This window comes from Protopterus annectens, chromosome 2.part1 (genome assembly GCF_019279795.1).
Source record: "Protopterus annectens isolate FY-2018-M chromosome 2.part1, PAN1.0, whole genome shotgun sequence".
Classification (NCBI taxonomy): Eukaryota; Metazoa; Chordata; order Ceratodontiformes; family Protopteridae; genus Protopterus; species Protopterus annectens.
This window is the reverse complement of record NC_056729.1, coordinates 412,182,296-412,197,404: the sequence shown is the minus strand read 5'-3', so window position 1 is coordinate 412,197,404 and position 15,109 is coordinate 412,182,296. Positions and strand designations below refer to the sequence as shown.

The 15,109-nt window shown below is 44.2% G+C and overlaps 1 protein-coding gene across 3 annotated transcripts in view; it reads left to right on the top strand.

Annotated features, from left to right (window-relative positions):
- Positions 1-15,109, top strand: part of SMAD1 (SMAD family member 1) — a 1,397,665-nt gene that overhangs the window by 1,198,868 nt on the left and 183,688 nt on the right. For 2 of the 3 annotated variants that reach the window (XM_044062222.1, XM_044062224.1), the window contains one exon: positions 13,214-13,494. In XM_044062222.1, the coding sequence (XP_043918157.1) occupies positions 13,214-13,494 (281 nt within the window). The remainder of the gene's footprint in view (positions 1-13,213; positions 13,495-15,109) is intronic. The other variant, XM_044062225.1, reaches the window with a different exon arrangement.

Sequence of the window (15,109 nt, the reverse complement as noted above, 5' to 3'; positions counted from 1 at the left end):
CCATACATTTGCCTACATTTTTTCCTAATCCACAAAGCAAAGGAGAACAAATTCTACACTCTTTGGGCATGCACAGACAACTTAGATTTTGGACAGGACTAAGCCTCTCAGAAAATCTGAACAGCTGCTAGTTGGCTTTGCTGCAGGGGCAGAGGGGAAGGCCATTTCAAAGCAAACAATTTCTAAATGGATAGACCATTGCATTAATTTCTGCTATAAGCACCATGGAAAACCTACCCCAGAGTGGATAAGATCACATTCCATCAGGGCTGCATCTACTTCTACAGCCTTCCTCAGAGGAGTCTCTACCAGGGACATCCTAGAAGCTGCTACCTGGAGATCTGTGCATACCTTCACCAAGCATTATCACATGCCTATTTTTTCTAAATCCAGAGCTGGTTTTGCCACTGCAGTGTTGCAGGGCTTAATAGCTGGTCCTAATGCTCTCTAAATTCCTCCTCCCTTCCTTAGCTTTGGGAATCAACAATGAAACATGAACGTAGTACAGTTGTGCACACTTACCTTAAATGTAGATGTTCTAGTGTATTCACTGTTGCAGTCCTGATTACCCTCCCTCCAGCCCCCTGACTTCTCTTGGCTCTATTTTCCTTCTTGTTTGGTGTATTTAAGCTTTCTGATGTATTTGCTTTTTGTTGGAGGTGTAACCTTACATATTATGGGGGCACCTGACATCTGGGGCAAGAAAAACTGATGTAATGGCTTCTGCTGCATGTTTCATACCCCTGATGACCTGACGTCATGGAAGAAGAGACAGCATCCGACGCAGGAATCCAAGACTTTGATATTCAGGCTGGCTGAGGGCTACCTACAGGCAGATAACCCAAATGTAATGATGCAACAGTGAATACACTGAAACATATACATTTATGGTAAGTGTACACAACTGTACTATTCATGCCTGTGCCATCTCAGCTGATTACAATACTGAGCCACCCTCTTCTTTCACCCCCTGATCAAACAGTTCCTGAGAGGAGCTAACAATTTAAGACACCCAAGGAGAGCTCCCACTCCTGCCTGGGACCTTAACTTGGTACTAGAGAAGCTCTTGCTTCCCCCTTTTGAGCCTGCTGCTACAGCAGAGTTAAAATTCCTCTCTTGGAAAACAGCCTTACTGCTAGCCATCACTTCAGCAAGAAGAGTGTCCGAGTTACAGGCCCTTATGGCTGTGGAACCCTTCATTATGTTCCATGCGGACAGGGTTTCCCTCAGGACTAACCTATCTTTATGCTCAAGGTGGTATCCAGTGTGGCTTTAAACCAATCCATCTGCCAATCTTTCTTTCTAATCCTCAGAATAAAGGGGAAAGGATCCTGCACTCCTTGGATGTGCACAGACAGCTCTGGTTCTACCTTGACAGGACTAAACCTTTCAGAAAATCTGGCCACCTACCGGTCAGCTTTGCTACAGGGGCAGAGGGCAAGGCCAATTTGAAACAAACCATTTCTAAATGGATAGCACACTGCATCCATTTCTGCTATGAACACCATGGAAAACCTATCCCACAGGGGATCAGGCCTCATTCCACTAGGGCTACCTCAACCTCTACAGCTTTTCTCAGGGGAGTCCCTACCTGGGACATCTTGGAAGCTGCAGCATGGAGTTCTGTACACACATTCACCAAGCCTAACCACTTACCTATCTCTTCCAAATCCAGAACTGGATTTGCCACAGCAGTCTTACAAGGCCTGCTAGCCAGCCCTACTACTTCTTGACTGCCTCCTGTCTTCCTCAGCTTTGGGAATCACTCCAAGTGTGACTGCAACAGTGAAACACGAAGAACATAGTACAGTTGTGCACACTTACCATGAATGTAGATGTTCGAGTGTATTCACAGTTGCAGTCCTGGTTACCCTCCCTCCAACCCCCTGTCTTTCTGTACTTTCTACCTATCCTCTTTTTTTGGCCATATCTTATGGAAATGGTATTTACTTTTTATTGGAGGTGTTCCACACCATTTGATTGCTTCCTATTTTGGGGGCTCCTGACATCTGGGGCAAGAAAAACTGATGTAATGGAGCCGGCTGCTTGTTTTATTCCCCTGATGACCTGACGTCATGGATGAGGTGATAGCATCCGATGCAGAAATCCCAAGACTCTGGTATTCGGGCCAACTGAGGGCTACTTGCAGGCAGATAACCCAAGTGTGATGACTGCAACAGTGAATAAACTCGAACATCTATATTTATGGTAAGTGTACACAACTGTACTTTTTACAACACCAGCAAAAACTAAACGAAGTGCAGGGAGAGTGGTCGCCACTCAGGCAATGGGACCACATCAACATTAGGGAGATGAGGGCCCTTTACTTAGCAGTACAGATCTTCCAACCAGTCTTCCTACCAGGCACCTTGAAAGTAGCCACAGACAATGATTTTTATGATACATAAACAAGTGGGGGGAACAAGGTCTTGCCCTGTTTGCAGCCTAGCCATACAGATTTGGTCTCTAGCTTCAACTCTGCATATTCACTTGAAGGCAGTGTACATTCCTTCAGCAGAGAATGCAGTGGCAGACACTCAGCAGAATTTCTGCACCCTCTCACGAATAGATGCTTCATAAAGAGGTGTTCCTAGATCTTGTACACAAGTGGGGTATTATTCCTCAGGCAGACCTGTTTGCCTCCTCCCAGAACAGGCAGGTACCTGTTTTGTATGAGGGATCCACATCCCCAGGCCTGGAAAGTGGACATCTTCTCTTTCTCTTGGGTGGGGATGTACCTTTATGCCTTCCCACCTTCACACTGATTCAGAAGGTCCTCCTGAAGATTCAGAGGAGGCACAAACCAAAAATCCTGCTGGTGATTCCCTTCTGGCCAAGACAGCATTGCTCTCCCCTTCACCTTTTAGCAAAGGGCAATCACCACAGGTTACCCCACTGTCTAGACTTACTCACACAAGACAGGGGAGTCCCTAATAAACCCTTAGGTGAGCAATCTAGGGCTCACTTTAAGGACGATAGGGTTCTAATCCCTTTCAGGCACCGAGACGTACTGAATGTCCTGCAGGATGCCAGGAAACTGGCAAAATGGAAAAGATTCTCTAGGTGGTGTCATAAGAAAAACGAGGACCCTTTACTTATTCCTGTACCCATGGTCCTTTCTTTCTTGTGTGAGCTTCTACACTCAAGACTAACGTACTCCTGTTAAAGTCCACTTGTTTGCCATTTCAGCTAGTCTTCCTATGGTACCTCCTCTGGTGTCCAGATTAGCGATTAAGCTCTTCTTGAAATGGGTTCTCCATATCAGACTCCCTCGTAAGCCAATCCCTCCTACATGGGACCTAAAATTTGTCCTGGAAAAACTCCCCGTACCTCCATTTCAGCCAGCCCACTCTGTTTCACTGAAACTATTTACCTGGAAAACAGTACTGCTGGTGGCCCTGACATCCGCTAGGAGGTTATCAGAAATTCAAGCCCTAATGGCCATCCCTCCTTTACCTCATCTTCCATAAAGACAGGGTTTCCCTCAGGACTAACCCTTCCTTCATGCCTAAGGTGATTAATGAGCAATCCTTGAAGCAGACCATTAACCTTTGTCGTCTTCCCTCAACCTCGAAATTCCTCTGAAAGAACTCTATTCCCTAGATGTCCACAGACAACTCTGGTATTATCTGGACAAGACTAAACCCATTAGATTGTCTAACCAACTGTTTGTCTCCTTTCACCCAAGGGGCCTTGGGGAGGGCAGTCTCTAAACCAACTCTTCATGAATATCTAAGGCTATCTCTGCATGCTACTCATTTCATGGTAAAGCCCTATCTGAAAGTGAGAGGGCTTATTCCACTAGTGAAGCTACCTCCTCAGCTGCTTTCTTCATGGTGGTAGACCGCTTCTGTCATAGAAACTGCTACCTGGTAATCTGTCCATACATTTACCAGGCATTATACACTAGATTTGGCTTCTAGGGCCAGAAGTGGGTTTGCTTGGTCCATTCTACATGGCCTTGTAGACCAGGGACCTCATCTTTCTTCCCAAGCTCATACCTAAAGCTTTGGTACTCTCCCTACAGATGTCCTTCAAGGCTGCATCTGCAGTCCTAACATATGGGTTGTCCTGCCTCAGGCAGCCCTTTGGTCGGCCGGATTCCAAAGTCTGGGTCTGGCCTCGGCTGATGTCGCACTTCACCCGACGTCATAGCTGCTGTTTATTGGGTATAAAGGCATCAGCCGACGCCATTTTCCTCAGTCTTTCTTGCCGCGTGGTGCCCGAAGCAGAAGCTGCACGCAAGTGCCGGTCGGTCAGATCCAGAGATTTCTACTACCAAAGACTTCTAAAAAGCTAAGTACCCCGTTGGGGACTCTTTCTTGCCTCAGCCGATGTCAGAAAAAGTAAATAATTGTTTAACTTGTGGGAAACAAATACCTCATAAGGATTTCCACTCTTACTGCCTTCCTTGCTTAGGCCCAGACCACGACGTATCAGCTTGTCTAGCCTGTGCTTCCTTCAACCGACGAACGCTTAGACGTCGGTCGGAGTTTGCAGAGGAGTTTTTTGGTCCCGCTTTTGCTTACAAAATGCCGTCGGAGACTCCGACTACACAAATAGCTAAAAAGCGCAAGGAAAAGGACCGACACTCGCGGTCCGCAGTTTCGGCTGAAACCGCGGTTAGGCCAACCGCGAGTGTCTCGGTTTCGGCTGAAACAGAGTCCTCGGTTCTTCCTTCGGCTGAAAGCGTGCCTCCTATAGCCGAGGCCTCACAGACCGTGGTTGAATCTGCTACTGATATTACTGCTACAGAAGTAGGCTCCCAGGATTTGTCGGATACTATTCCTTTAGACATATCTACCCCTGCACGTGGGGCTGCTAGACCCCCTGCTTCTATGTCCATCAAGGCTTTTGCCAGCGCTAAAGCAGCTAAATCTTCTAAGGCCTTACCTGCTAAAACTACCCCACATAGGCCTACCTCTACTTCACAAATACTCAGCCTGGCTGAGGATCTCATTTCTTTGATCAGGGGATCACAACCTCACCCAGACAGGGCCTCTCAGCCCCCTTCAGATAAGAGGCCTAGGACTGAACCCCCGGAACCTGTCTCTACAGACTATTCCTCGGAGGACTCGGACATTACTGACCCTCAGGAAGGCCCATATTCTCCTTATGTGGATTCTGATGCAGAAGACTCCATTCCTTCTGCTTCTCCTCCTGAGGAATTTTCTTTTGGGGAAACCTTACATGCTATGAGGGAGCATTTCCAATGGCAGGGCCAGGATTTTTCAGATTCAAGGAAAAGGCTAAGGACCTTCTTACACTTACCACAGCATAGGCCTTTAGCCATTCCTCCAGTACTAACAGTAGTTGACGATGCATTTAATGATGCCTGTACTGCTCCTGATTCTCTTCCTCCGGCCCCTGCCAAGCCTGACAGATATTACAGGGTCCCGGACACACACTACTATTTGTATAAGGCTCCTGTTGCAGATCCAGAAACCATTTCACAGGGCCCGAAAGGTGTGGCAGCTGCTTCTGCCAAAACCCTCTTCCCTCTGATAGGGAATCTAGAGCATTAGAGATGGGGTAAAAGGTTTATACTTCTGCTGCTCTTTCGGCTAGGGCCTTAAACTGTCAATTTCACAAGATTCAATATCAGGAATTTTTGTTAGACCAGCTAAATAAAAAACTGTCCTCTCCTGAACCTATAGACCGCAAGTCTCTTCAGGATTTGGTACATAACTCTCAGCAGGTCAGTAACCATTTCTTAAAATGTGGCTATGATGCACTGGAGGCTTCCTTTAGATCAGCTATGACTGGAACAGTGATTCGAAGACATGCATGGTTAAAAGAACAGTCCTTACCAGATCATGTTAAATCAAAACTCCTAGATGCTCCCATGGAGAAACAAAGTTTGTTTGGCTCCCCTGCACAGGAGGTTCTGAAGAAGGTGGAAGGAAAAGCAAAATCTGTCCAAACAGTCAAGGATTTCTTACAGGTCCAACCTCCGAGGTTTAGCAGAAATTGGCCTTCGAAGAATTGGTCCTTTCCAGACAACTCCAGAGCACAGAGAGGCAGAAATAGACGCCCAAGAGGCAGAAATCAAGCTAGGGGTGCCTACAGGGGACGTCAGTGGCAACCTACCAACCAGAGAAGTACCGCCACAGATTCAACTACAACCACTTCCACTGGACAAACACAATGACTTGGCTCTGATACCGCCTACCAGGGAACAACTGGAAGCTCCCTTGGGCGGAAAGCTAGCCTTATTTTCAGACAACTGGCATTACATTACAGGAGACAAATGGACTTTGCAAACAATAGACAAGGGCTACAGGTTTCACTTCCACACTCTACCAAAAAAGAGGGGAATGCCAAACCTACCACCAAGCCAAAAAGCAGATGCTCTAAAACAAATCAACAACTTACTAGAGATAAGAGCTATAGAAAAGGTGCCACCTATGGAACAAGGCCAAGGTTTTTACTCCAGGCTTTTCCTGGTACCAAGAAAAGAAAATCAATGGAGACCTATTCTCGACTTGTCCGCACTGAACACATACCTCATTGTTTCAAAATGCTGACCCTCCAGCAGCTTCTTCCCATGCTGGGCAAGGAGTCTTGGCTGGTGACTCTAGATCTCAAGGAGGCATACCTGCATGTCCCTATACGACCAGATTGCAGAAGATACCTCAGATTTCTTGCAGGATCAGAGCATTATCAATTCTCAGCATTGCCCTTTGGCTTATCTACTGCGCCCAGAGTATTCACGAAATGCCTGGCATCAGTAATTGCTCATTGCAGGCTCCAGGGAATTCAAATTTACCCATACCTGGACGACTGCCTATTACAAGCGGACAGCAAGGCACAATTAACAATAGATTTGAAAAATGTCATACAACTGTTGCAAGCCTTGGGATACACAGTCAACATGCAGAAGTCAAGACTAGTTCCTTCCCAAAGGATAACATTCTTGGGGGCAGATCTGGACACATCAACTCGGATGGCTTTTCTCACAGAAGAAAAACAAAAGCAACTTCCAGGCTATTTCATGTCATTAACAAAACAAACTCAGCTTACTGCAAGGAAAGTCCTGCAAGCCCTGGGTTACATGGCATCCTGCATAATATTGATTCCGCATGCCAGGCTACATATGAGAAAGTTACAATGGTACCTAAGGAATGTATGGTCTCAACACCAGCACAGTCTAGAAAACCAGATTCCAATAATTCCATGCCTGAAGCAAGAATTCCTGTGGTGGGCTCAGGCCTGCCAGTTGAACAGAGGCTTGCCTTTCCACAAACCACAGCCAAGCCAGACCATCACCACGGACGCCTCAGACCTAGGATGGGGGGCTCACATGGTGGACAAGTGTATACAAGGCCTATGGACCCAAGACCAGCTGAATCTACACATAAATCTAAAGGAGATGCTGGCAGTGAAATATGCGATCCAGGCATTCAGACCACTCCTTCAACAGGGTCATCTGCTGATAAGGACGGACAACACCACAGTCATGTGGTACATCAACAAACAAGGAGGTACACATTCATATCCTCTATGCCGGATGGCAATGGACCTGTGGAATGTGGCCCTGAACCTCAACATTCAACTTCAGGCCAGATTTGTACCAGGAAAAGAAAATTCTCTAGCAGACACCTTAAGCAGAACTACCACGGATGCTCACGAATGGATGCTGCATCCAGATATTTTCAAAGCCATAACAGAGAAATGGGGACTACCACAGATAGACCTGTTTGCCTCCCCACACAATCACCAATTGAAAAATTCTGCACAAGAACATACCACCCACTTGCTTGGAGGGTGGACTCACTTTCCTTCAGCTGGAAAAACCTGACAGCATATGCATTTCCACCTCTTCCCTTGGTGTACATAGTTCTACTGAAGATCAAAGAGGATCAACCAAGGGTAATTCTGATAGCTCCAGACTGGCCGAGGCAACATTGGTACCCGCTACTGAGAAGCATGTCTCGGACACACGCATGGCATCTACCTCTATGTCCCTTACTACTAACACAAGACAACTACAAGATCCTACATCCAAACTTGAAAACACTGCAGCTAGCTGCTTGGAATATTGTATAAACCAAAATAACCCTGATTTATCTCAGAGGGTTAAGGACATTATCCTGGAGGCACGCAGACCTTCCACAAGGAAGACTTATTCAGCCAAGTGGAAAAGATACCTCATTTGGAGTGCAGCAAAGGGAGAAAATGTCTCTGTGGCAAACATAGCACTCATCCTGGAATACTTAGCAGAGCTGTTCCATAATGGCCTGTCTTACTCCTCCATTAAGATTCATGCATCAGCAATTTCAGCAGAATACAACTTGAATCCTCCTGTTTTCTCTCATCCTCTACTCAGGCAGTTCTTGAGAGGAATCAAAAATGTAAAGCCTCCAAGGAAACCACCTTTACCTACTTGGGATCTCAACTTTGTGCTGGAAAAGTTAACTCTCCCCCCTTTTTAACCAGCAGCAACAGCAGAATTACAATTCTTGTCTTGGAAAACTGCTTTCCTACTAGCAATCACTTCAGCAAGAAGGGTCTCTGAGCTACAGGCATTAATGGCAGTACAACCCTTCCGTATCTTCCATCAGGACAGAGTCTCTCTGAGAACCAACCCTACCTTTCTGCCAAAAGTGGTCTCCAGATTATCATTGAACCAAGCGATTCATTTACCTACATTCTTCCCCAACCCACAAAACAGGGGGGAAAGACTGCTACATACCTTGGATGTGCACAGACAATTACGCTACTATCTAGACAGAACTAAGACCAGCAGAAAAACTGATCAGCTTTTGGTAGCATATGCAACAGGAATGCAAGGAAAAGCAATTTCAAAACAGACAATCTCAAAATGGATAGGAAATTGCATTTGTTTTTGTTACTCTTTTCATGGAAAGACATCTCCTGATAATATCAGACCTCATTCCACAAGAGCTACAGCCACCACTACAGCTTTCCTACGAGGAGTGGCTACCAAAGACATTTTAGAAGCTGCTACCTGGAACTCCGTGCATACATTTGCCAAGCATTACAATCTTCCTTTATACTCTAGATCCCGAGCAGGTTTTGCAACTGCTGTTTTGCAAGGGATCTTAACTACACCATCTTTATCTTAGTACCTCCTCCCCCAGTTTGACTATGGTATTCTACCCATATGTTAGGACTGCAGATGCATCCTTGAAGGACATAGTACAGTTTTGTACCTACCATAAATGTGGATGTCCGATAGGTATGCATCGACAGTCAGGATTACCCACCCTCCTTCCCCTCTGTGGTACTCCTAGGGTATTTACCCATCTTTTAGCTAGCTGGGGGAATCTGTTATGGTGTATTTGTTTGTATATATGTATATATATATATCTATATTTGTTTATATTGTTTGCTCTCCACTGTTTGGAATTATTGCATTTATCCAAATTTAGCCTTACTAGAGGGCACCTGGCATCTGGGGCAAGAAACACTGAGGAAAATGGCGTCGGCTGATGCCTTTATACCCAATAAACAGTAGCTATGACGTCGGGTGAAGTGCGACATCAGCCGAGGCCAGACCCAGACTTTGGAATCCGGCCGACCGAAGGGCTGCCTGAGGCAGGACAACCCATATGTTAGGACTGCAGATGCATACCTATCGGACATCTACATTTATGGTAGGTACAAAACTGTACTTTATGAATACTGCAACATGAGAATAGGACATAAAATAGTTGTGCAAGAACTTACTGTAACCTTAGATGTCCTTCTCTTCCATGTTGCAGTATTCAGTCCCACCCCCTTACCCCCTCTCTCCCTGTTTGTCCACCTGAGGGGACAGATTTCTCTCCATCTGCCAAATGTCAGCATCAGGCATAAGCCTGCACGAGGCATCCCTTGGCCTGGTCTTGCATGTGGATCTGAAAAGCTTCCTCCTTCCTCTTCATTGCTTCCAGGGGATCTACTGTATTTGGCAGTCCATTCTGAAGTGGGTACATGCAGATGTCACCTTTATAGCCAATGTCTGTTTATACCTCTGACATCAAATGATGCACATACCCCTGCTCCTAAGACTTTGGTATACTGGCCAGATGTCCGGTGCTACAGGCAGCAACCTCCCTACAGTTATGAAGACTGCAGTATGGAAGAGAAGGACATCTAAGGTTATGGTAAGTTCTTACACAACTGTTTATACTCTCTGGACATTGAGCTAGCCTTGGCAAGAGATCCCTTCAGTTATGAATACTGCAAAAGTGAAAATGTCATCTACTGTTTTATGGTAAGAATTTACACAGCTGTAAATTAAAGAATGCAGACTTCCAGAACTTCAAGAGTAAGTGCCCATTTGGAAATGTTTACTTTATTTTATTGTGCATTGTGGTTGCTGTGTGTTGCTGATTTGTTCCTGTTGGTGGTGTTTTGTTCCATTTCTTTGAGACTCGTGTGACGGTGGTAGAGAGATCCCACCAAAGGACTTTTAACCTTTATTGCCTCTTTTTAATATGGGTTCCATATACCTAGTAGAATGTGCAAGAGTTCATATTTCAAAAAAAGAACTTTGTAAAGTTGATGCAAAATGCCCAAATTGTAAATGGAGCATTAAAAGATCATTCCTGGAAACTAAGGGATGCTTCTTGATGCGACATCAGCAGGACATTCTCCCAGTGTGACCTTTAAGCCGTAGAGCAATGGAAGCCCTCTGGCAGTTACCCAGGAAGGAGATGAGGGGTGCAAGGACAACATGAACCTTGCTAAGTGTGAAGTCTCTGGTTCTACTTTGGTGCCTGCTGGTAAGTCTCTGGTCTGAAGCGCAAACATCTGTTGCATCATATGTGTTTTTTGGAGGCTTGACAACAGGGTAGTGCCTTCAGTGAACCAGGCTGTAGTTCTTGCAGTTGATGTGCCACAGCCATATGGCCATTTCCAGCTCTCTTCTGGTCCAACATCAACCTAGTCACAGAATTCAGTTGAAGAGGAAGCTGTTCAACCCAGTTGGCCATTATTGCTGTTTTAAGCTGATGTCTGTGTATTGAGTCAAGCAAGTGACCGCTGTCCCACTTCCATGTACCTTCGACATTTCTAAATGCTGAAAAATGTAGAAAAGTAGATTGAATGGCAGACATACATTATTGAATGGCACAGATGATGTTGCCCCCAACAACTTGACCTGGCACTTGTGGCCTTGCAGGTTCCTTTGAGAAGGAGCAGCATTAGCTCTTGCTTCAGTTGGCATGCTGTCCCTGGGGATGTAATAGTAACAGCCAGGTTGGGCTCTCCTCCTATGGATTAAGGACGTCGTCATTGTTTTGAGCTTTTTATCTGGGTAACCAAAGAACCTTTGGGTTTCCCCAAGAAAACCCTTTGGCTAGACCGTGTTTAGCAGATCAAACACACCGCCATCCTTCTGTTAAAGGACAGCTTTGAAAGCGCCTCCTTGGAGCCAGATTCCCTACATCTGAGAAATCCTGCCACTCCTGAGTGAAAGAGAATGCTAAATGCTTGAAAAAGCTGTCGTCTTTGATTCCGCCAGCAGTGTGCTGCCAATTGAGAGTAGTGTTGGACAAGTTTTACATTAAAATCTGTGTGCATCTGTAACACTAGATATCAAGGTTAACTGCCGGAAGCATATTGTAATGTCAGGGAGGCATTCTGAAGCGTATAGAAGACGTGTTAGAATATCTCATGGATGCCTTTAAGTTCCTGTTCAAGCATTGTGCTAGGTGGATAAGCATGTCAGTGTGGTTTTAAAACCCTGGCTACATATGGTAGGGCTGTTGCAACTGAAACCATTTTAAACTGGAATTCTTGGCTCAAGATTTAGCCCATGCCTGATATCAGAAGCCAAATTTCAAGGAAGTATTTAAGAGATTACTAGAAAAGTAGTAATTTGCAAAGTGTAATGTCAGACACCTGCCAGTACCAATAGATAGTTAAACCTGCAGTAGCTGGCTCTTCTGTAAAAATTAACCAGGGGTAATCAAGAAAGTAACAGTCTTTTGAGAATGGCAGATGGAGAGGAGGAAAATGTGGCAGACAAGGAAGAGGGAATGGTCAGAGGTCCTCTCATAAAGGAGTTTATACCCAGCAATGACAGCAAAGCAGGCCTTTTTCCTTTGTCTTTTCCCAGACTATAGGTAGATGGTTGTTTTTCAAGTCAATAACATCAGACTCCTGTGCAAGAGATATAGCATCTACAAGTTAAATTAGCATTTGAAAGTGTTGAGCATGTTTTGGTGTTTTATACTTTTTGTGTAATTTTTTACTTTATTTTAGCCCTTCAGGGTTCCTGTTGCCTGTCAACAGAAGCATTCTACTGGTATTTAGTGTGCCTTTTCCTGAGCTTCATAACAGTAAATTAAAGCATGCAGTGTTTTACAGCCTTTCTGTTGGCAAAGTGAGGCTGCATATGCATTCATTTAGGGGAGTCTGCTGGGGGGGAAATCATACGAAGGTGGGTCTGTTGTCCTCCAGTTATTTCCAGTTCACATAATTCGTGGGTTAGTAATTATGCTGCACAAGCATTTTACACAAGTTGTACATTCACTATTTGAAGTGACAAAACAATCTCCAAGTTGCACCAGGTTGTATTTGTGAATGTCCCTGATGTGGCTTCAACCTGTAACTACATTAAATACTTGAACAAGGCTTTGCATCTTTAATTTGTATGCTTTCAGGCACCTGGGACCCCATGTTCCCAACCTTGGTAAGTACTAGATGTTCTTTGTGTTTCATTGTCGCAATCATCACATTTGGGTTATCCTGCCAGGGGTAGCCCTCAGTCGGCCCAAATGCCAGAGGCTTGGGGTTTAGTTTCTTTATACATGGCTCAGATACCAGAGGCTTGGTGTTTAGTTTCTTTATACACCTCTAGCATATGTGTAGATGGTAATGCTCAGAATTGTGCATAGGTGTTTTATGAAGTGTGGACATGAATGTGTGCTCTGCAGCCCACTCTTTCTGTACATTGCCTGTTTTGTAGCAGTGTTGTTTAGGTAGGCTCTGGCTACCCACAAGATTGAATTGGTTAGAACTACTACTAAGAGTGAGTAAATGGTGGTAGTTAAAAAAAAAAAAAAAAAAAAAAAAAAAAAAAAAAAAAAAAAAAGCATGTCCATCTCAAGTCCTTTGATAGTGTCAGCAACCCTTACTGCATTAAAGATGAAGTAGTGGTGGGTTTACGAAAGCAGTGCTGGACTATGGTTAATGTGGTTCATTGTCTTCGGCTTTTGTTCCTTCATGAAATTCTTAGCAACATTTCTTTTAATTCCAGTTATGTGGTCTCTCTGTTTCCCAGGAGTTCATCTGTATTATGTTGGTGGAGAAGTCTATGCTGAATGCCTCAGTGACAGCAGCATTTTTGTACAGAGTAGAAACTGCAATTTCCACCATGGTTTCCATCCGACCACAGTCTGCAAGATTCCCAGTGGCTGCAGTCTGAAAATTTTCAACAATCAAGAGTTTGCTCAGCTTTTAGCTCAGTCTGTGAACCATGGTTTTGAAACTGTATATGAACTCACCAAGATGTGCACCATTCGTATGAGTTTTGTAAAGGTAAGGCTCCAGATTTCTGCATGCTGTTGGAAGAATTGAGTACCAAAATTTATTTAAATCCAGTTAATATCTGTGGCTTAGAAATAAGGTAATCTTACTAGTGTGTTCTGTAATCTAAGCTTGGCAGTTTGAAGAATGCATTTGGCTTATTAACAGGACCTTTGCAAATCTGTGCATTGTGAATAAAATGGTAAAAGTCCATCACAAAGCAGTATGTACCGCAATGAGCAGAATCAGCTTTCAGGTATTTTTTATACATTGTACAATCCCTGTGCATGGTGCATTCATTATGACACTAATTGCTGTTGCAAGCATTTTACAGTGGTTTATTAAGTGCTGATCAACTGTACAACATGAGACCAGTTTGTGTTTATGTTCAGCTTTCAATAACATGCTTATGATAACCACACAAATCCATATGTCAGTCAACTATTCTGTCTATAGTGTTCATATAAAGCTTGATTTTGTTGCTTCTTAGACACTTAAGTACACCACACACATTAACTAATTGCAACATAGTTTAATGTCCTGGATTAGCTAATGACCATATTTTCACTGTATTGAAAATCTTAGCTAGACCATTGGCTTCTCCTCCTTGTATTGCAGTCTACTGTACTTTATTAAAAAGTTATACATCTTGGGTGGTACTTTACATTTTATTGTCCTCTACAAGCTCACTTTCCATTGCAGAATCTTGTAGAGTCCCTTTTTACTATGGAGTTCTGTTTCTGATCTGTAATAGTTCTTTTGCATATTTTTAATATCTGTAGTCATTTTTTTTTGCCTTTTATTGGTTTCTTTGGTTCTCTATTTTTCTAGACATAGGTTACCACTGTCAGCACTAAAGCCCTTTCACCTCTTCAGTGCATATTTTGCAACCAGCTCAACATCTCTGTGCTGGGTTTAAAAGGATCTTCCAAGTGTAATACTTGGTATATTGTTAGTCATTCTTTTCTGAAGCAATTCCACAAATATAAGCTCCCAAGAACAGATGTTCTTGGTGTTTCACTGTTGCAGTCATCACATTTGGGTTATCACTGCCAAGGTAGCCCTCGACTGGCCTGAATACCAGAGACTTGGTATTTCTGCATCTGTTGCTGTCGCTTGAGGACTGACGTCAGGTCGTCAGCAGTATAAAGTAAGGCAGCCGACGCCATTACATCAGTCTTTCTTGCCGTGGAGCCAGAAGCAGAAACAGTTCGCACGAGTGCCAGTTGGCCACCACCTGAGTTTCATCTACTGAATTGAAGTTGGTCTTCTAAAGCTAAGTACCCCTTGGGGATCCTTTTTTCTTGCACTAACCAATGTCAGAAAAAGTTAATTGTCTCGCCTGTGGAAAATAAATATCACACAGAGACTTCCACTCTTACTGCATCACTTGTTTAGGCCCAGACAACTACATCCCTCGTTGCTTCTGTGCTTTGTTCAGTGCCAGAACTGTCCATCGTCAGACTCTTATTGTAGCCAGATATTTTCACTTATGGTCCTCTAATTCCAATACGGCTTTGGTAAGCCATCCGGTAGCAGATCTTCCGAAAAAAAACGTAAAGATAAAGACAAGACAGCACAGGTCCAAACCTACCGATGAGTCTTCCGTTAAGCTAATCGTCAGTTC